At 35.3% G+C, this 22616-nt stretch overlaps 1 protein-coding gene across 2 annotated transcripts in view; it reads right to left on the bottom strand.

Annotated features, from left to right (window-relative positions):
- Positions 1 to 20416, bottom strand: part of LOC123541741 (SKI8 subunit of superkiller complex protein-like) — a 36921-nt gene extending 16505 nt beyond the window's left edge. The window contains exons 1-4 of one of the 2 annotated variants that reach the window (XM_045327313.2): positions 20297 to 20343; positions 8850 to 8873; positions 6842 to 6869; positions 4472 to 4577 (exon numbers count right to left, since the gene is read on the bottom strand). In XM_045327313.2, coding sequence (XP_045183248.1) covers positions 4472 to 4577; positions 6842 to 6869; positions 8850 to 8873; positions 20297 to 20314 — 176 coding nt within the window. In that variant the 5' untranslated portion in view covers positions 20315 to 20343. Of the gene's footprint in view, positions 1 to 4471; positions 4578 to 6841; positions 6870 to 8849; positions 8874 to 20296 lie in introns of both variants that reach the window. The other variant, XM_045327314.2, reaches the window with a different exon arrangement.
- Positions 20417 to 22616: the final 2200 nt, after the last annotated feature.

The raw sequence follows: 22616 nt of genomic DNA, 5'->3' as shown, positions 1-22616 counted from the left end.
ATGGGACAATGGCCCGTCATACCCAATAAATTATGTGACATTTAAATTTTTTTATGTGACATTCAGAAATTTCTGTGGGACAGTTGCGACTTGTGTACTAGGAATTGGCACTGTAGTGTGTACATTTTTCAGATTAAAGAAGCTGTTAATTAAATACAACTATAGATAGTAACTAAAACTGTAACAGCATAACAGCTTTAATGTCAATAATATTCAAAGCAGTTTTCATTTGATACTGGGCAATTCAGAGTTAGTTTACTCTACTTTCCTGGTAGAACAGAACAACACTCCTTTTTATTATATACCTATATAAATTCTGTAAAAAATAGGCTTGTATTTCACAGTTTAATATGGACAGAAGAAAATTCCGTATTGTACCTTTTAAATTCTGTATTGTACCTTCCGTATTGTATGCTGCCGGACTATTTTCATTAATATGCATGACCCGACACATTTCTATAAATAGCGCACATAAAAACTTCACTTAGTTCCATTTAATATCGATAAACATTGAAGATTTCGTTCAAGAACAAAAACAAGAATCAAAATGGTAAAGGTATATAATAAAAGGGTCATTATAACAGTAGCTAGATCTAGGACTTTGTATTCGGCTCTCGTGGATTTTGCAAGGTCGGATCACACTCGGCGCTTGCGCGCCTCGTGAGATCCGATCTGGCAAAAACGACTCAAGCCGAATACTGCATCCCAGATCGAGCTACTGTTATAATAACCCTATTATACCACTGATAATAAATGTAAGTCTTCCGAACAATATTCTAACCATATCCTGGATAACATTCTTTAAAGAATTTTACAGCAGTGTACCTGTATGTGACAAAAGTAAGCTTTGTCTACATGAAGAAGCAGACTGATACTTCTGATAGTATGAACAATCATTAAAATTTAAACAAGAGCTCCGTCAAGCGGGGCGATATACGCCCGAAGGGTTACACCAGAGGATGGGAGCAAAATTTAAAGAACTTGACTGTTGAAGCCCAAAGGGCAGGAACAACAAAAAGAAGAAATTCAAAAAAAATTTTCTAAGTCCACAAAAAAATTCTTACCAGGTAAAGCTATGTCAAAATACATCTAAAAATTGGATGTACCATCCATGTTGTACCAGAGAAAAGTGGTCTCGGTTTTTCCCTACGGCCAATAATAAAAAAGTTTCAAAATATGCTATTTATAGTAACAAAGAAGGGAAGATATTATACAAAACAAGAGGGCCATGAAGGCCCTGTATCGCTCACCTGACCTATTGACCTAAAGATCATCAAGATCAACATTCTGACCAAGTTTCATTAAGATATGGTCATTAATGTAGCCTCTAAAGTGTTAACTAGCTTTTCCTTTGATTTGACCCGGTGACCTAGTTTTTGCCCCACATGACCCAGATTCGAACTTGACCTAAAGATCATCAAGATTAACATTCTGATTAAGTTTCATGAAGATACAGTCATAAATCTGGCCTCTAGAGTCTTAACAAGCTTTTCCTTTGATTTGACCTAGTGACCTAGTTTTTTAACACACCTGACCCAGATTTAAACTTGACCTATAGATCATCAAGATTAACATTCTGACCAAGTTTCATTAAGATATGGTCATAAATGTGGCCTCTAAAGTGTTAACTAACTATTCCTTTTATTTGACCCCCGTGACCTAGTTTTTGACCCGACATGACCCAGATTCGAACTTGACCTAAAGACCATCAAGTTTAACATTCTGACTAAGTTTCATGAAGATATAGTCAAAAATGTGGCCTCTAGAGTGTTAACAAGCTTTTCCTTTGATATGACCTAGTGACCTAGTTTTTGACTCCATCTGACCCAGATTTAAACTTGACCTAAAGATTATCAAGATTAACATTCTGACCAAGTTTCATTAAGATATGGTCATAAACGTGGCCTCTACAGTGTTAATGAGCTTTTCCTTCGATTTGACCCGGTGACCTAGTTTTTGACCCGACATGACCCAGATTCAAAATTGCCCTAAAGATCATCAAGTTTAACATTCTGACTAAGTTTCATGAAGATATAGTCATAAATGTGGCCTCTAGAGTGTTAACAAGCTTTTCCTTTGATATGACCTAGTGACCTAGTTTTTGACCCCACCTAACCCAGATTTGAACTTGAGCTATAGATCATCAAGATTTGACCAAGTTTCATTAAGGTATGGTCATAAATGTGGCCTCTAGTGTAAACTAGCTTTTCATTTGATTTGGCTTGGTGACCTAGTTTTTTATCCTACATGACCCAGATTCAAACTGGACCTTAAGATCATCAATATTAACAATCTGACCAAGTTTCATGAAGATACAGTCATAAATGCGGCTTCAACAGTGTTAACAAGCTTTTCCTTTGATTTGACCTGGTGACCTAGTTTATGATCCCAGATAACCAAATATCGAACTCGTCCAAGATTTTATTAAGGGTAACATTCTGACCAAGTTTCATTAAGATTGGGCCAAAAATGTGACCTCTATAGTGTTAACAAGCTTTTTCTTTGATTTGACCTGGTGACCTAGTTTTTGACCCCAGATGACCCAATATCGAACTCGTTCAAGATTTTATTGAGGGTAACATCCTGACCAAGTTTCATTAAGATTGGGCCAAAATTGTGACCTCTAGAGTGTTAACAAGCTTTTCCTATGATTTGACCTGATGACCTAGTTTTTGACCCCAGATGACTTAATATCGAAATCATCCAAGATTTTATTGAGGGTAACATTCTGACCAAGTTTCATTAAGATTGGGCCAAAAATGTGACCTCTAGAGTGTTAACAAGCTTTTCCTTTGATTTGACCTGATGACCTAGTTTTTGATCCCAGATGACCCAATATCGAACTCGTCCAAGATTTTATTGAGGGTAACATTCTGACCAAGTTTCATTAAGATTGGGTCAAAAATGTGACCTCTAGAGTGTTAACAGTCAAATTGTTGACGACGGACGGACGGACGGACGACGGACGACGACGGACGCCGGACACAGGGTGATCACTAAAGCTCACCTTTGAGCACTTCGTGCTCAGGTGAGCTAAAAAAAAAATATTGTAAGAGAACAAAAAAGGGATCTGCCAAATAAAAACAAGAGCACTGCCATGCAGAGCAATATACACAAAGCAAAGTCATATATATATGACCTTTGACCCCTAAGTGTGACCTTGACCTTGAAGCGAGTCATCCAAAACATGCGCTCTGCACGTCGCCTCAGTGTGGTGAACATTTGTGCCAAGTTTCTTTGAAATCCTTCAAGCAGTTCACGAGTTACAGAGTGGACACAGCAAAGTCATATATGACCCATGTGACACAGGGCTCATCAGCACATAAACTTATGTGACATTTTTTTATTTTTATGTGATTATGGTTCATGTCTCATGGGTTTCCCAGTCACTGAATCTGATGCACACAAGATTGCATAATTATGTGAAATTGTACCTATATAGGCCATATGTATATAATTATATTAACAAACAAGAGCTGTCGGAGGACAGCAACGCTCGACTATTTAACAGCCTTGTCGCTTGAATGAATAAGAAAGTCGAAAAAGGGGCATAATTTAGTAAAAAAGTAAAATAGGGTTATGGAACCTGCAAAGTGCTTATCAGCTCATGACAGTGGACAAGTGTATGAAGTTTCAATCCATTCCCATTAGTGGGTACTGAGATACCAGCTTACATATAAGAATTTAACCCAAAAACTCCTAAGTTGAAAAAGGGGCATAATTTTGTAAAATGCAAAGTTGAGTTATTGATCCTTTGCACTGCATGTCATATCATGACAGTGAACTAGTGTGTGAAGTTTCAATCCTTTCCCATCAGTGGATACTGAGATACCAGCTTACATACAAAAACTTAACCAAAAATTTCTATGTTGAAAAAGGGGCATAATTTTGTAAAAAAGCAAAATAAAGTTATGGGACCTGCTTTGTACATGTCAGATCATGACAGTGAACAAGTGTGTGAAGTTTCAATCCATTCCCATTAGTGAGTACTGAGATACCAGCTTACATACAAAACCTTAACCAAAAAATTCTAAGTCGAAAAAGGGGCATAATTTTGTAAAAAAGCAAAATAGAGTTATGGAACCTGTGCAATGTAAGTCAGTTTCAATCCATTCCCACAAGTGGTTACTGAGATACCAGCTTACATACAAAACCTTAACCAAAAATTTCTAAGTCAAAAAAGGGGCATAATTTTGTAAAAAAGCAAAACAGAGTTATGGAACCTGTGCAATGTAAGTCAGTTTATCACAGTGAATAAGTGTGTGAAGTTTCAATCCATTCCCACAAGTGGTTGCTGAGATACCAGCTTACATACAAAAACTTAACCAAATTGGGACGCGGACGCCGACGCATGGGCGAGTCCAATAGCTCTACTATTCTATGAATAGTCGAGCTAAAAATACAGTCCCAAAACTGTGCAGAATTTTTTTCTGAATTTCAGACAAGTTTAAAATGTTGCAAAGAGCCTTACCATTTCCAGATTCTAACTTTATCATCTATGCTGCCTGTGATGATGTTTTCTGTGTTGTCTTTGTTACTTCGTCCCCATGCACAACTCCATATACTGTCTTCATGTGCTGAAATTAATATGTAAATTCAGAGTGCAGTAGGATTGCTATTAAAGTGATTACCTGTATTGCATATGCTGCTAAATAGTGACAAATTCACACTGAATTTAAACGTATACATGAAAAGCATGTGCCCAATATCAGAGGTCATGTGAGCTGGTGTACCCAATAATGAATATTGATATATGGCATACTTCCAGCGATATCAAGCATGATACCGGTATATCAGCCATAAAATCAAAGACCCAAACCTTTTTCCTCATGTTTTGACCATAACACAACTCAACCAAGTTGACAAGAACAAAACGCCTGAAGGTTTTCAAATTTACACATTGTGCATCTAACTGTTGTTTTTTTTTTAATCCTTAAAGAGTCCCAGACAGAATTCAATGCTAAAATGTTTTACCTTGAGAAGTGACACTGATCAGTCAGGAGTTGCACTTGTTTTAAAATGTAGTATTCAGAACCTGTTAGTCACCTCTTCACCTTCTGCCTGCTAAATTTCTAAAATGGACTGGTCCATCATTCAATTTGGACAATACCATTATGGCATAAAGGTTATGATTATGAAAGAATAAGACATTGGTTCCTACTCTTTTTACACATGCACCAAAATAAAAGCCAAGTGTAGATTTCCTGGAAGCACAGAGGACCCTTAAGTTTAGTTTAATCATATCTTATAAGAATAAGACATTGGTTCCTACTCTTTTTACACATGCACCAAAATAAAAGCCAAGTGTAGATTTCCTGCAAGCACAGATGACCCTTAAGTTTAGTTTAATCATATCTTATAAAAATAAGACATTGGTTCCTACTCTTTTTACACACGCACCAAAATAAAAGCCAAGTGTAGATTTCCTGGAAGCACAGAGGACCCTAAGTTTAGTTTAATCATATCTTATTGTATATATATATTCACACATGTATAAATCACATTTAATACATCGCAAGTTGTCCAAGAACCACATGGAACAGTTACAATTATATACAATAGGGCTGGGACGATTTCAAAATTTTGAAACCGGGTAATCTTTTGTATGAAATCGAACTGAATCGGCTGCCATATCGAAAATGCTGTTTTCTTTTCTGACGAAGGTATCAAGGTACGTCCAGCAGCTGATTACACCAGGAACTTACGAACTTTATCTTTTGCAAACAATGTTATAATTAATAAGTCATATTTTGGTACATTTTATTTTACACATATCACGACAGATAAATCCACGTAACTGTTTACTATGTTTTATGTTTTAGCGGAAATATACTGCGGTTCTGTTTGCTAGTCAAAGAAATGTATAAAGATAGTGTAAAATTCATCATGTTTATTGTTTGAGCGCGATTAGTGGTTTTGCAAAATTGAAACCGATTTCACCTAGTAATCGAATCGGATCCGATTAACCGAGTAATCGTCCCAGTCCTAATATACAACATTCAAATTACCAAAAAATTATAATGTGATACTGACAAAATCCCCCCTTCTCAATTCAATCAAGGCAAACAAAATTTAAATTTCCACTCATATTTTACAATTACATACAAATTTTCACTTCATCCCATTTAAAGAATTATTCTTATTACATAATTATATAATTATGTATAATTATTATATATTAATGTATTTCTTAAAGCAGTATGCCTCTAGATTTGGGTAAAAAATAATTTTTCTTTCAACTGAAGTTTTGGTCATATTATGAACATCAGAATATGAATTTTTGTTTCTAAAATATTTTTAAAATTCTAAACCATGAAAAAAAGATGACCGCATCGGGAATCGAACCCCGGACTGCCGCGGCAATAAAGACATTTTCCAGTCATCGTAATAGCGCTATAGCTGAAGTAGTGAATAATGACTTCAAAATATAGATATTTATAATCGAGACAGTTTACCTGGAGTAAAAGCGTAACAAACGCTTTTCGATTTTCAGCGTAAAAAGTAGTAAAAACAGCTAATTCTCGTGTTTCCGTAACATAAAGTTTGTCAGTAATTAAGATTTAAAGCCTTCTTTTAAAAGAAATATAGCATTTATTTCAAGATATCTAAAAAAATAATTATTTTTGTTTTGGAACAACCTAGAGGCATGCCACTTTAAAATTTCTTATTATACTTTTTTAAATTTACTTTCTTATAATTTTAGATTTATATAAACTATATATTGAACAAAATAAAAGCGGGAATTCTGTTACCCCTGGTCAAACTAAGATGGCGGATTTGGCCAAGAGGGATTTTGTCCTCCATAATAAAAACAACATACATGTAAAAGCTTAATTCTTACCATTTTCTTGCTTGTTAATGATTGAATACTGAAAATAGAAAAAAATTGTGTATGTTATTTTTCAAGCATTTTAAATAAATCATATAAGTATATTTATTGCCCATACTACTTACAGTTTTAACAGACTGTCAATTACTAGTAGTGAGGTTTTAATTGACATCAATGAATTTTGGTCATAATTCCTAAGTTCTACCTGTCAAATAAATACATAGATATAGAGAATCCATAATTGGTCTTCGGTTAAGATCAGAAAATCCCAACCCGAGGGTGCACCGCTCAAGTCTTAAACGAGGCTGAGCCGAGTTTAAGACTTGAGTGGTGTGCCCGAGGGTTGGGATTTCTGATCTTCACCGAACACCAATTATGGATTCTATTTCTCACTTACCACAACAGAAACAATAAAAACAAGCATAAAAATATGAAACTACTTAAAACGCGGGAAATTGGCGTCCGTAAGCAGAAGTGACGTCGTAACATTTCAGTGACGCACAATAACAAAGCTCCGCTTTAGTTTTATCGTTTGTAGCATAACGGTATGTTCTTACCATAAAGTAATGAATTTTGAATCGAGAAATACACTATAAGGAACGGAGAGAAAAGATAAAGGTACCTGATTTTTGATTATTTTACATAAATAATATGTATATTTAGTGCATGAAGTAGTCCGTCACAGGAATGTGGGATAACCCATGTGAGATAAGATTTTCCAGCACTTCTAAAAATAGAGATTTTTCTGTCCGATAAGTGAGAAAATCATATTTTCTTTCCACAGAAGGGGGCCGTTTACAGAATGATGTCTTCCTTAACAAAAATATCATGCAGTTTGTCCCTAAAATCAAATTTACATCTGGATTTTTATTCTCCTTTGCCCAACTACGGAGCTATTGTTCACAAAATAAGATAGTGCATGCCCCTTCCCCTTTTGTGAATAAAAGTCTGACATAACAGCTTAACAATTACAAAATGTACACTTTCAGTTTAAAATGCCTAACATGCTATGTGCAAGATATAGTAGTGTGTATTCATCACAAGCCAGACCTACAGTTAGTAATAGTAAAATTATTACATGACTCCTTAAAATAAATAGTCAGTCTACAGTTTTGTTAAAATTAATATTGACCAGTCTATAGTTCAACACTGGTTTGCTGGGACAAATTCGTTCAGTCTGACAAAACCTGTGAAAGTGTAGTTGAGCCACGCAATGAGAAAACCAACATAGTGGATTTGCAACCAGCATGGATCCTGACCAGCCAGTGCAGTCTGGTCAGGATCCATGCTGTTGGCTAAAAGTTTCTCTAATTGCAGTAGGCTTTGAAAGCGAACAGCATGGATCCTGACCAGACTGCACAGGCTGGTCTGGATCCATGCTGGTCGCAAATGCACTATGTTGGTTTTCTCATGGTGTGGCTCATTTAAGATGTCATGTAATAAAATCCCTAACTGAATGGCATGCAGGTCAACAGTCAAAACTATATGCATTCAGACCTTTGGCTCTTTGGCAATAGTTATGACTACTGACTGGCATCATGTCATTCATTAACCCTTGCCCTGCTAAAGTTCTAAAATGAACTTGTCCATCCTTCAATTTGGACAGTACTACTAACTGTTTAAAGGGGTGCATACCAAAAAGATACTGAATGAATGTCGAACAGTGCAGGTCAAAATCAGACTGAACAAATGTGCAGGCTGACCCTGACCTGCACTTGTCACAAAGGCAGAATCAATCATTTCCAGCATGATAAGTGATAAGTAAATACTGCAACACGCTATGCTAGTGTGGTGTAGAAGAGATAAAAAAGCATCTTAATGCAGAATCACCAAATTCAAACAAATGACCAATAGAGGTAAAAACATAGGGTGTGGAAACTCAACTTCATAACAAACAGATGTACTGGTAAAGATTTAATAATATGATGCATGCTGTCAGTTTCAAATTTTCTGAAAATCTGAATTATGTGCAAAGAACAATACACCATTTAGCAACATTTCAATGTGCAAAATAATATACCAGTTTATCTCTTGAAGATACACTCTAAAATTAAGAATAAATCAGCAAAAATGCAAATACAAGTACATTTTTGTGTATTTTCTTTAAAAATTAAATAGGGGTGGGGTTGACCATGCAAAACATGGAAATGCCAGTAGCTCCCTTCCTTGGAAATATGCATCAGCACAATGGTCACAATCATGCTTATTGCTTTCCTTAATTAGAGATGCTTAATCAATGGATAATCAAATATAATCTGAGAGGGGATTTCGATTAATCATCGATTATTAATCAAATTGTTTTTATGACATGAGATCATCACAATTCATATACAGATACTACTTAATATGTGGCATCTGTATATGAGCCGCGCCATGAGAAAACCAACATAGTGGGATTGCGACCAGCATGGATCCAGACCAGCCTGCGCATCCACGCAGTCTGGTCAGGATCCATGCTGTTCGCTTTCAAAGCCTATTGGAATTGGAGAAACTGTTAGCGAACAGCATGGATCCTGACCAGACTGCGCGGATGCGCAGGCTGGTCTGGATCCATGCTGGTCGAAAACCCACTATGTTGGTTTTCTCATGGCACGGCTCAATTATGTTTATTAATTTATTGGTCTGTTTAGAAGTAAATGTTTAAGCATGTTTTGAACAGTCAGCTTATTTTATCAGTCAGGGGTGTAAATGTTTTAAGTTATGTAACCTATTTCAGTTATTTTTTCAAGCATTTTATAACCTGTATTAGTTATAAAATATAAGTTAACTCAAGTAAGTTATTCAAAAAAAGTCTTTTTGCTGTTCTCACAAAGTGACCTATCTAATCAAATTCTCTTTTAGCCTGATCATGACCTGATAAGCATAATGGGATGCTAAGAGTTCTATAGGTTTAAACCTTTCGCGTAAAACTTTATCAGCCTTGCGTAAAAATTTTTACTACATAGCTGGAAAGATAGGAGTTCAAGGATTCAGGAAATAATTGCATTAGTCACATTCAAAATGAGGAATTGACACAGGAGGGCTTTGTAATATTTTATGATAACTGAAACAAGTTATGAAAATATAAGCAATAACTCTAATGGGTTAAAACTGCAATAACTTGAAACAGTTACAGACTGTTTATTAATTAATCAAAGAAAATATAACACAAGAGCACCGCCTTGCGGGTGCTGGCGCTCATCTGATTTTTTTTGTATAATAGAAATATTGTCCTACCCATGATTTTCTAAGTCTAAAAAGGGCCATCACTCTTGCAAAAAGCAGGATAGAGTTATGTTTCTTGATGCACAGTGTCCACTTAGGATGGTGAAAGACTGTTGCAAGTTTTAAAGCAATAGCTTTGATAGTTTATGAGAAAAGTTGACTTAAACATAATATTCAACCAAGAAAATGATTTTTCTAAGTCCAAAAGGGGCAATAATTATTGCAAAAAGCAGGACGGAGTTATGTTGCTTGCTGTACAGGGTCAGCTTATGATGGTGAACAAGAGTTGCAAGTTTTAAAGCAATAGCTTTAATAGTCTAAGAGAAAAAGTTGACCTAAACATAAAACTTAACCAAGAAATCTGATATTTTCTAAGTCCAAAAGGGGCCATAAATCTTGCAAAAAGTAGGATGGAGTTATGTTTCTTGCTGTACAGGGTCAGCTTATGATGGTGAACAAGTGTTGCAAGTTTTAAAGGAATAGCTTTGATAGTTTAGGATAAAAGCTGACCTAAACATAAAAGTTAACCAAGAAAACTGATTTTGTAAGTCCAAAAGGGGCAATAATTCTTGCAAAAAGCAAGATGGAGTTAGGTTTCTTGATGTACAGGGTCTGCTTATGATGGTGAACAAGTATTCCAAGTTTCAAAGCAAAAGCTTTGATAGTTTAGGAGAAAAGTTGACCTAAACATAAAACTTAACCAAGAAATCTGATATTTTCTAAGTACAAAAGGGGCCATAAATCTTGCAAAAAGCAAGATGGAGTTATGTTTCTTGCTATACAGGGTCAGCTTATGATGGTGAACAAGTATTCCAAGTTTCAAAGCGATAGCTTTGATAGTTTAGGAGAAAAGCTGACCTAAACATAAAACTTAACCAGGCAACGCCGACGCCGACGCCGACAACCGCTCAAGTGATGACAATAACTCATCATTTTTTTTCAAAAAATCAGATGAGCTAATAAAATGATGAATCCTAACTTTGACACTTAAAAATACACGTTAAAATTAGATGTAATGAAATTATTCGAGGTAAGATACTTTTTGAATATTTATGTAATAAATCTCTACTGATTAGTTTTTACTAAACGAAGTTTCAAAGACGTAACCGCTTATCTGATTTAATTCTGAAGTAGGCTAGTAGTAGGATAGAGTGTAAGGGTGCACCAATATACTTCCTTGCTATTGAGCTAGCTTTTATAGCTAAGTGGTTGAGTGTCCGCCTTAGATGTGAAAGGTCCCGGGTTCGGAGCTTAAATTATGCCATCAAGTATTTTAGCTACAGGCCTACTTGAATTTTGCTTTGATGTTTAACTAGAGCCAAAGCGACTATTTCGCTCAAGTTTCCTTATATTTCCATACAAAAGACCGGGCATTGCCAAGATATGAAAATAGCACAACTGAAAGCATAAGTCATAGGCAGAGAAAAAATGTCAGAAAAGAAATTCGTGCTCTCTGAGTAGTAATACACTCATTTGAATGACAATCTGTGACTTAAAACCATAATCGCTTGTCGCAGACTTCTGACATTTTCGATCAATTTTCAATTATAATCGATCATCGGAGCATCGTCATCTTTAACTAGCTGACCCCGTCCCTAGATTTGCCACTATAATGCCACCCTTTTCAATGGTGGAGTATTTAGACAATTTTCCACCAAAATGCCACCTAAAATGCCACCAAAATGGTGAAAAAATAAAGAGGACAGGGGCAAACCCATTTTCCACTAAATTCCACCTCTTTCCACTTGTGTACACCTTTAGGTGGCAATAAGTGGAGTATTTAGACAGTTTTACACCATTATGCCACCATTATGGTGGAAAATTTGTTTGCCACTTAATTCCACCAATAGCCACCTTCACGGTGGCAGTAAGTGGAGTATTTAGACAAATTACCACTAAAATGCCACCATTATGGTGTAAAATCTATTTTCCACTAAACGCCACTTACTTCCACCCATCACCACCTAACAGGTGGCAGTAAGCGGACAAAATTTCACCAAAACGCCACTATGGTGGCAGTCATATTTGCCACTAAATGTCACCAAATAGCTGGCAATAGTAGGAAAATACGTGGCAACTAGTGGAAATCGGCTGCACTTGCTGAATCTGAAAAAACTCAGTAGTAAGCAAAAATCAAATTATATTAATACATTTTTTATTTTATGAAAAATCAAAGACTCTTCACAAGAAATCACAAAAGATCTGAACATGAGAATCAGGATGTTGTCAATGCAGTCTTATTTTGTCATATTCCAGGATGGCTTAATTAGATGGCGAATGACTCTCCAAATTTCACTCCTTTGGATGTAAGGCCATTTTTCCAGCTCACAATCTGTAACAGCAAACCATACATCTATTAATAGATATATTTTTCTAACATTCTGCATAATTTTGCTGAAAATTGTAAATTTCCTCTAGGAAATACATGAAATCGAAAGACTAAACTAACTCACTGACATAACAAAAAACTCTACAAACTTAATCTATGTCAAATACTGTGAAATCATTTAAATTCGCTGGCATGAAATTTCGAGCAAACGTAAAAAGGACTGTTTTGCGCGGGAACATTTTCAATTTATAAATGAAAAAAATAAATTAAAAAATAATAACAGCGCGGTCTTAAATTCACGCATTGGTTCTAGTGTGAAATACGCGAAAATTCGTTCTACGCAAATAAAAATGATTTCACATCTTTATTATAACTGTGAGAAGTTTCATCAAAATCGACACTGTATAAAAAGTTTTATCCACTCAAACAGTTACATTGTTTTGTGGAAATATATGCATCTTGAATCAATAACAAGAACTTGAGAATTGATGAAAGATGTGGAAGCACCATTGCTCTAAGGTGATTTTCACCTTGTGTCAAATTTCATGAATATTTATCAATGGATTACTTGTTATGTAGAAATTTATGGATTGAAAAACAATTAAAGGGCAATAACTTTGATTACTGAAGTTATCCTGATGGAAATTGCACATGCAATGCTGTCCTGTTGTGATCTACATTGTTGTAAAGTTTCATGAAGATCCATCAATAGATGCATGAAAAATCCCTATTTTTTACCAAATCAAGGGGAAATACTTCTTTTACTAGGTAAATAATTGAGCAGTGTTAATGAGCTTATGATAATTACATGAGGTTTAGTGACTCTATAGACAAAGCCATAAAAATATTTTTCCAATTACAAGCATTTTCAGTTAATCCGACGGACAGATAAAAAAGAAAGGACAACGCCAAAAATAATATCCCTCCACCTTTGGCAAAAGGTAATAATAGCACTTGGGTTTTTCATCACATTTATAATTAATATTTATCATATAATATGCCAGGAATTTTTATTAGTTGGTGTATTTCTTTAAAAATTAAGGGTTATTTAAACATTAGCTTTTATAAAAACATATAATATTTACCTGATTCAAAATTATCTTGATATGTTTCTTTTATGCAGTAATAAGCTGTATGCTGCTCAGGTATATACAGTCAGGCAGGCATATCATGTCACAAAGTTGCACTTTTTTCACAGAAGGTACCTGGTATGAACAGTTTAAAAGTACATATTGTATCCTAAGTGCTAATCAATAATGTAAATAATTACAAAATGATACAATTTTACAAGCAGTGTTATAAACATGATTGAGCTATATTCCAGAAAATATATCTGGGATTTATCCATCTGCCAAACTTCCTAAGACATAAAAGGAGATTTGTTGATTTTAATTTAAAGCAGTTTGGTAAATGTTGTTTCAAATTCAAGTATTTGTTGAGTAAGTAATTAAGACAATGTTAAAGACAGTAATAATTAAAAAAAAATAAACAGTATAATATTGTTACCTCTCACAATGTGTTTCCATTTTCTCCCAGGCTGACTCATCTATTGCCAGATTTCAAAATTTGGTATTACTACACAGATAAATTGATTCCACACATACAATTTCTTGGTCAGCTAAAGAAGGTGTCAAATCCTTAAGTTGAAAAGCTATTGTAAAAACATCCTTTTTATAAACACTTCTTTTTTTCAATTAATGAAGAGAAAAGGCAAGAACTATTTCTTTGCATCTGACCTGATGTTTGCCTGCATATATAAATCTTAACTGACCCAAATTCCACCTGGCGTTGTTTCTATACATTAGTGTGGGAGCTTGTAACTTGATCTATCATTAATCTTATCTTTAACCAACTTTCACCCATGCAGAAATAATACACTGCAGACACATTTAAAAATGATCTTTTCAGATTCAGCTGGTACAGCCAATTTCCACTAGTTGCCACCTATTTTCCACCTTTTTCTGTCTTTCATTGAATATAATGCAAAGATATAATAAGCAATAAATATTCTTTCTCACAAAAGAACGAAAATTCAAATTTTCTGTATACCACTCTGAATATTATTTTTGTCCAGCTAGAGTCAGCATAGACTTATTCTCATTTTAATGAAACCCTTTGAAGAAGGAGCCTGGGTATACTGTTTTGCAGATGTTGGTCAGTCTGTCAGTCATTTGGTATGTAGACCAATCGGTTTCCAGATGATAACTCAAGAACGCTTGGGCCTAAGATCATGAAACTTTATATGTAGGTTGGTCATGACCAGCAGTGACCCATATTGACTTGGAGGCCAGTAGGTCAAAAGTCAAAATCAAAGTGACCTGGAACAGTTAAACAGTTTCCAGATAAGGTTGAACATAGCTAGCAGATAAGTCCTATAGATTTTTAGTTCGGTAGGTCAAAGGTCAAGGTCACAGTGAGCTGGAACAGTTAAGCTGTTTCCGGATGTAAATTTGAGAACGCTTTGACCTAGGATCATGGAACTAAATAGGGAGGTTGATCATGACCGGCAGACGACCCCTACTGATTTTGAGGTCAGTCAATGGTCAAAGGTCTAGGTCACATTGACCCAGAACACTAGTTTTTTTTTGCCCAATAACTAGAGAATGCTTTGGTCTAAGATCACATTTGATACAGAAGTCACTTATGACTGGTAAATGACCCATAATTATTGATTTAAAGGTAGTACATCAAACGTCCAGTGCACAGTGACCAAATGATTTCTGTTTCTTGTACAGTTACTGAATGCATCAAGAGGGGTGAGCATTTGTGTTATACGAGCTGTTGTCAATGTGGAGTTTTAGCAAAGTCAGGTTCCGTGTCAATTAGGCCTGAAGTTTGAAGTTTAGTGTCCATTATACCTTGATTCCGACCTGAGTCCATGTGAAGATTTTTGTACAGGGTAATCCAATGTCTTACAGTTCTCTTTTAAATCAAACATCACAAAAATTTCTAAGTTTTTTTTCCACCTATTTGCCACCAAGAAAATTTTCTAAGTCCCTATTTTCCACTAAACGCCACTTGATTTCCACCATGAAAAAAAACTATGTTCTACTTTCCACCAATTTACACCTTTCTGCCACCGTAAAGAAAAACTATGTTCAAATTTACACCTAATGCCACCTAAATGCCACCAAAATAAAGTGGCTTTTGGTGGCAAATTTACCACTTAGGTGAAAAAAAGAGCTGAATTACACCAAAAGCCAACTAATGCCACCTATTTCCACCAAATGCCACCCTTTTTTCATGGAAATAAGTGGCAAGGAGTGGCATTAGGTGGCAAATCTAGGGACGGGTGTCCTTAATGATGTAAATTTTTTTTATTTCTTTTGAGTAATGAATAGTTTCTTCGTATTTTTTTTCTAAAATGTAAAATTTGGTTTCGAGCTAGCTTTATATAGCTATTTCAATGACATTTTATAAAACATACATTTCCTATTTTTCAAAATATTATTTCATTTCTTAAGGCAATATCTTTCTAAAAATGTTAAGAAATTTGTTGAATTTATTACAAAAAAAGATTCTGCTCCATACAAGTGTTTCTCCTACTTTTTCTCTCTTAATGCAAGAAAAAATTTAAACAAAAGGGAGACCACTACTTCCAACAAAGGGATAAGTTTCAGAATGCATAATTAGCAATGTTTTAGTTACTTCCCCTCCAGTGGTGATAGTTCATAAAAAATACAGAAAGTGAATAATTGCTTCTCCCTTAGAATTTCATAACTTCCGTTGCGCATGCGCAGTGAGCACTTTACAATTGGAAGTTTTGGAGGCAAATCGCTTGTAAATGCGAGTTGATAATGATTTTATTTCTGCAATAATAAAATACTTGCGAGGTAATCCATCATCTGTAGAAATTTCTTTTTGTTTGCTGGTGTATTTATGAAAACTGAAAATCATTTCCAACTTTCTATGTTACTAAATAAAAGCACAGTTTCACCGCTGAATTTGTTCTTAAAGACCATGTCTTTTCCACCTAAAAAATCATGAGTGTATTTATGAATTTTCAAGCTAGCGGCACTTTCTACTTTCAATTGGTGGGCGCCATATTTGTTTACATTAAAGGTCAAGGTAATTGAAATTCCTACATTTAAGCACAGGAGTCTGAAATTCTATCAATAAGACCATAGAAGTCTATCTTTACAAAAAATACCACCTATATATAAAATAAACACCAGGAATGAAACGTCAAAAACCCAGGGTCCCCTGAAAATACGCACGGAACACAGGGTGATCGCAATTTAGCGAGCGTAGTGAAGAAATAACACTAAAATACACCTACCGCACTCGACAGTATTCAAATGTGATACACTTTACGAGAGTAATCAGACATTTTCTGAGGTTTTCTGAGATTTTCAGCTGTCGCCGAAGCCATTCGCTGACGTCACAACAATAACAACAATTACAGCACCGGGATGAAAATAAGAAAGTAGCAATTCCCGTACTGTCTTACCTTCAAATTACATAACAGACATTTTCATATTACTCTATTCATATAAAAAAAGTCATTGTTCACCAAGTATCAAATTTTACTACTGAAATTTAGATATTCCGCTGCATCGAAAAATGGATTATCCCAAGAGTAACCTCCCTTTATGGGTTTTCCCAATCAAATTTTGTAAATTATCTTTTCATTGCAAAAGGAATCTAGGGGATATTATAGACCGATGTAAACATATTATAAATATTCTACTACTGATTTACTCGATGTACAAATTTTAAAGGATAAAATAATTATATTATCTTCATCTCGGCGCTGTAATTGTTGTTGTTATTGTTGTGACGTCAGCGAATGGCTTCGGCGACAGCTGAAAATCTCAGAAAACCTCAGAAAATGTCTGATTACTCTCGTAAAGTGTATCACATTTGAATACTGTCGAGTGCGGTAGGTGTATTTTAGTGTTATTTCTTCACTACGCTCGCTAAATTGCGATCACCCTGTGTTCCGTGCGTATTTTCAGGGGACCCTGGGTTTTTGACGTTTCATTCCTGGTGTTTATTTTATATATATAGGTGGTATTTTTTGTAAAGATAGACTTCTGTGGTCTTATTGATAAAATTTCAGACTCCTGTGATTTAAGCTTTGGTTGCACTTGTAAGATGATAAAAAAAAAAACTGGCTGTATCGTCACGCCACAACTGGAAATTTTTGCCTACACAGTTGTGCAAAGACTAAAAATAATCAGCTCGACTATCACGTAGATTTATAATGACAATAATCAGCACATCTGTTGTGCAAGATGGCCTTGGATCGGAACGAGAATAAAGAATTTATCAATGTGACAAATAAGACCCGGCATTATCCTGTTACTTGGTCCGCGGACCAAATAAATTCCACAACATTTAAATGATATGTTTAGCTTCGGCTTTCTAAAAAAATCATAGTGTATCCATCCGCCATTCTAAAAAAATCATTGTGTATCCTTCCGCCATTCACTGTTGAGGTCATGTAAGGTCGCGTAGGAATACACATAATAAATTATACATGTGCGGACCAAATACCAGGAGTATATATATAGAGACGAAAATGTTTTCCAATAGATTCATTCTAATGCCTTTTAAGGGGAAGTATCCCCGGGAAAGGGGTTTTCTTTGGGGGATCATATTTTCAGAAAAAGGGGTTTTGTAGTCTTTTGGGGTGACATTTTTAAAATAATTCGTTAATATAGAAGTTTTCAGATGCGGACCAAATACCAGGAGTATATATAGCGACGAAGAATTTATTTGGTCCGCGGACCAAATACCAGGAGTATATATAGCGACGAAGAATTTATCTGCTCCGCGCACCAAATACCAGGAGTATATATAGAGAGACGAAAATGTTTTCCAATAGATTCATTCTAATGCCTTTTAAGGGGAAGTATCCCCGGGAAAAGGGTTTTCTTTGGGGGATCATATTTTCAGAAGATGGGGCTTGGCAGTCTTTTGGGGGTGACATTCTCAAAATGATTCGTTAATATAGAAGTTTTCAGATGCGGACCAAATACCAGGAGTATATATAGCGACGAAGAATTTATTTGGTCCGCGGACCAAATACCAGGAGTATATATAGAGAGACGAAATTGTTTTCCAATAGATTCATTCTAATGCCTTTTAAGGGGAAGTATCCCCGGGAAAAGGGTTTTCTTTGGGGGATCATATTTTCAGAAAATGGGGCTTGGCAGTCTTTTGGGGGTGACATTCTCAAAATAATTCGTTAATATAGAAGTTTTCAGATGCGGACCAAATACCAGGAGTATATATAGCGACGAAGAATTTATTTGGTCCGCAGACCAAATACCAGGAGTATATATAGAGAGACGAAATTGTTTTCCAATAGATTCATTCTAATGCCTTTTAAGGGGAAGTATCCCCGGGAAAATGGTTTTCTTTGGGGGATAATATTTTCAAGAAATGGGGCTTGGCAGTCTTTTGGGGGTGACAATCTAAAAATAATTCGTTTATAAAGAAGTTTTCAGATGCGGACCAAATACCAGGAGTATATATAGCGACGAGGAATTTATTTGGTCCACGGACCAAATACCAGGAGTATATATATAGAGACGAAAATGTTTTCCAATATATTCATTCTAATGCCTTATAAGGGGAAGTATCCCCGGGAAAAGGGTTTTCTTTGGGGGAGCATATTTTCAGAAAATGGGGCGTGGTAGTCTTTTGGGGGGTGACATTCTTAAAATAATTCGTTAATATAGAAGTTTTCAGATGCGGACCAAATACCAGGAGTATATATAGCGACGAAGAATTTATTTGGTCCACGGACCAAATACCAGGAGTATATATAGTGAGGTCAGGCATTCTGCAGACAATGTTTACCCATAATTTTACGTTCAGATCAAAAGATAACCATGTACTTCGAATGAACCCATTAACATAGTTCACAGAGATGTTAATATGCCTTGATTTTGATTGCAAGTTTCAATTGACCGTTAGCTATGGAAGAAGAAAAATTTACACACAATGGATGATAATACAAGACATTATTGGAGATGCTAAAAAGTGGCCAAAGCTAATTAGATGACTGTTTTGGTAGATAGGTGTTAAACATTTTGATCGTTTATTATTAGCTGCATTCGTGTATGTCAATGAATTAAATCCAGATATATTTCTAAAGTGGGCTTAACTGACAAATTTGTGCAGGGATGAGAGTGGATATAAACATTTTCGCGATTTATTCCGTCTGTTTGACGAAAAGAAATACAATCTGTATGCATTTAATCATGTCACAAATAACCGATACGAGTATATTGATTTTTTGTGTGTGTACGTAAACAGTATCTCGGAATAAAGGCTTTACTAATTTTGTGTTGGAACTGTTCCTTTAAAACTTGTATATTTCGTTGTTCATTTGCTGGGAAGTAATTTTGGACTTCTAACTGACATGTAAGTAGTTTTCATATTCGGTTACTTTACGGAATAAATAGCATTAGTCTATTGATACAGACTATAGTCACCTGAGGTTAGGGACTATTTTTTTCAACACTGTACGGAATAAATAGCATTAGTCTTTTGATACAGACTATAGTCACCTGAGGAAGGGACTTTTTTGCAACACTATAGGAACTACTTTTTAGGATGGACTACTTTTTGACCCCAATACGGTGAGAAACACCGATATATAATTTCAAGAAAGTTACATTAATACAAGAAAATAAGACCGGAAAGTTTCTGGTCCGCGGACCAAATAACAGGATAATGCCTAAGACCCAGTAGAGCCATCATTAAATTCAATGTTTAAAAACATTTTTTTTTGTTATTGAATATTCAGTTCAAAAACATTCATTAAATGTGATTTTATTGCGTTTAGCAATTGCTAAAGTAAGTATCGGACATAGTTCAACTCTAAAACAAATAAGGGCTGGGAGCTGGCTTGAATAAAAGAAATTCACAACCCAGGATAAAGCTCAAAACAGGAAATTTATCAACTTTTCTTTCCTTACCAGAGCACTACCCGCCATACTTGTCAACGGAAGTAGATTTATAGACTGCTTTTGCGATTTTCTTTTAGACTGGTTCCAGAATCATTAATAATAAACTCAACGTTTTTTTATGTACTAAAAAGTGCCGGTGTTCGTAGAAAAAGTTACGGTTAAGAGCCTGTTGATCTGGTAATTTTATATACGAGGTAAGAGACCACCAATTGTTTTCCCATAGACTTACATTGTAACATTATGGCGTGTACGGCCTTCCATACATCGAAACATGTATATCTAATTACAGGTTTTTCAAGAACTATCTTAGTTCTAATACCAAAATATCGGACGAAAAACATATGAATAGTGATACTTTATTTAAGTAATTTTCGTGTGAATGAGATGACCCCCTGTTTACATCATTGACGTGGCGGGAGAAATTGATAAAACTTTTTTCAATACACATAAAATGTAGCAAATCTTGTCAAAATGTATAATAAAATACTGTAAATGCAGTGAAAAAATATCAATTTTGAAAAAATAATCACTTCCTAGGTTTGTTTACATGACTGACCAATCAGAACGCACAGACGTTACCTTATTCACAGGTATACACTTACCTCATTCCAAGAAAGTTCCCTGTACTTTTTTGAATTGGTTGTCTCTGACCATGATACTTTTTTTATCTTGAAGACTTAGGGAGACAACAACGAAGAATATCTTATATTGTTTATGTTCGTTATCTTATTTGTACGCTTTGCCTGATGTAAAAATGCTAATCGGGGGTATTTAGGAAGTTTGCCACATTTGCAAAGCACGTTTCCTTTTATTTCTGTCTTATGATTTAAAACTTTTTATCAATATCCCAAAAGTTGCTATCTAACTATATACTTTTATTTCCAAGTAGATGATTTAAAAATCTATACACTGCCGCTCTTATAATAATATCTCCAAAACCTGTAAACTTAAAAGCTGACTTTAAATACATTTCATTGTAACAACACGACCATAATAGTTCAGCAGCTGATTGTTGTAAGCTATTTAAAAGACAAGGAAGGCGATTCCTTAAACATGTCACTGGACCGTTTAAACTCGCCAAAAATCAATAATTTTCCAGTTAAACCTAAAAAATTTTGAACAAAAAATATCTGTCAGTGGTCTGAGAAAATAATATCTGGAAAATAAACAAATAAACAAATATCTCAAGTTTGTTTGTGAATAGTTCACATGTTATTTCTGCAGATTACTTCACTACATATATTATTTTGCACGTTATTTCGCAATTACAAATTAACATATCATAGATATTTCACTTCCTTTCAACTTCAATGAAAAACCACAGTAAAGGATTTATTATATCCATATTCTGTCACTAAGTCGGCCAAAAGATTGCATACTTTGTGACGTATTTTCATTCATAATAGCGAAATATGGGTATTATGAATGATAGAGTCGGTAGACTATGACGTGCAAAATACAAGGGTGATTTTGTTTCCTGAAATAAAAGTTACACGTTCAACAGGAAAACAAATCGGGTCATGTTAGCTTTCAAGATATTTATTTTAAACTTTAAATGTGTAATTTGGCAAGAGTAAGCAAGGTGTACCGGTGTATGTCATCAACCTCTTTATATCGCTAAACGTTCCCTCAGCTGTTACCGTTGCCGTTTCCGCTGCCATTGCCATTGACGGCAATATTAGTCCGCTTATTTATGAAGCATATATAGTCGCCGCTTCGCCCCTCCGTCCGTCCGATTGTCCGTCCGTCCCGCATTTCATGTCCGGAGTATTTCTCAGCAACAACTGCTTGGAATTTAGCGAAGCTTCACAGGAAGCTTTACTATTAAGAGGAGATGCGCATATTATCTTCGTGTTCTGGTCCATTCTATACATAGAGCGTGACGTCACTCATTCCGTCAGTGCGACAGCATGAAAGCGCAACCGTAGTGTACACAATGGTTCTGGTCGAAATATTTTTCAAAGAGTTATTGACCTTTGATTATTCAACAGCGGTATATTATAGTACTATTCTTGTCCGGAGTATTTCTCAGCACTCACTGGCTGCAATCATAGGAACCTTCACTATCAAGAGGAGATACGCAGATTTTCTTCGAGTTCCCGTCGGATGATTTTTTTACAGATTATTGCCCTTTGATTATTCAACACTAGTAGACTATAGTAAAATTTTTGCCCGGAGTATTTCTCAGCAACCACTGGTTGGAATTTAGTGAAACTTCATAGGAAGCTTTACTATCAAGAGGAGATGCGCATAAAATCTTCATGTTCCGGTTGCGTAATTTTTCATCGAGTTATTGCCCTTTATGTTCAATAATAGTTTACTTTAGTAC

The sequence above is a fragment of the Mercenaria mercenaria genome, chromosome 19 (assembly GCF_021730395.1).
Source record: "Mercenaria mercenaria strain notata chromosome 19, MADL_Memer_1, whole genome shotgun sequence".
Lineage (NCBI taxonomy): Eukaryota > Metazoa > Mollusca > Bivalvia > Venerida > Veneridae > Mercenaria > Mercenaria mercenaria.
Note: the sequence above shows the minus strand (reverse complement) of the source record. Positions and strands in the feature narration are given on the sequence as shown.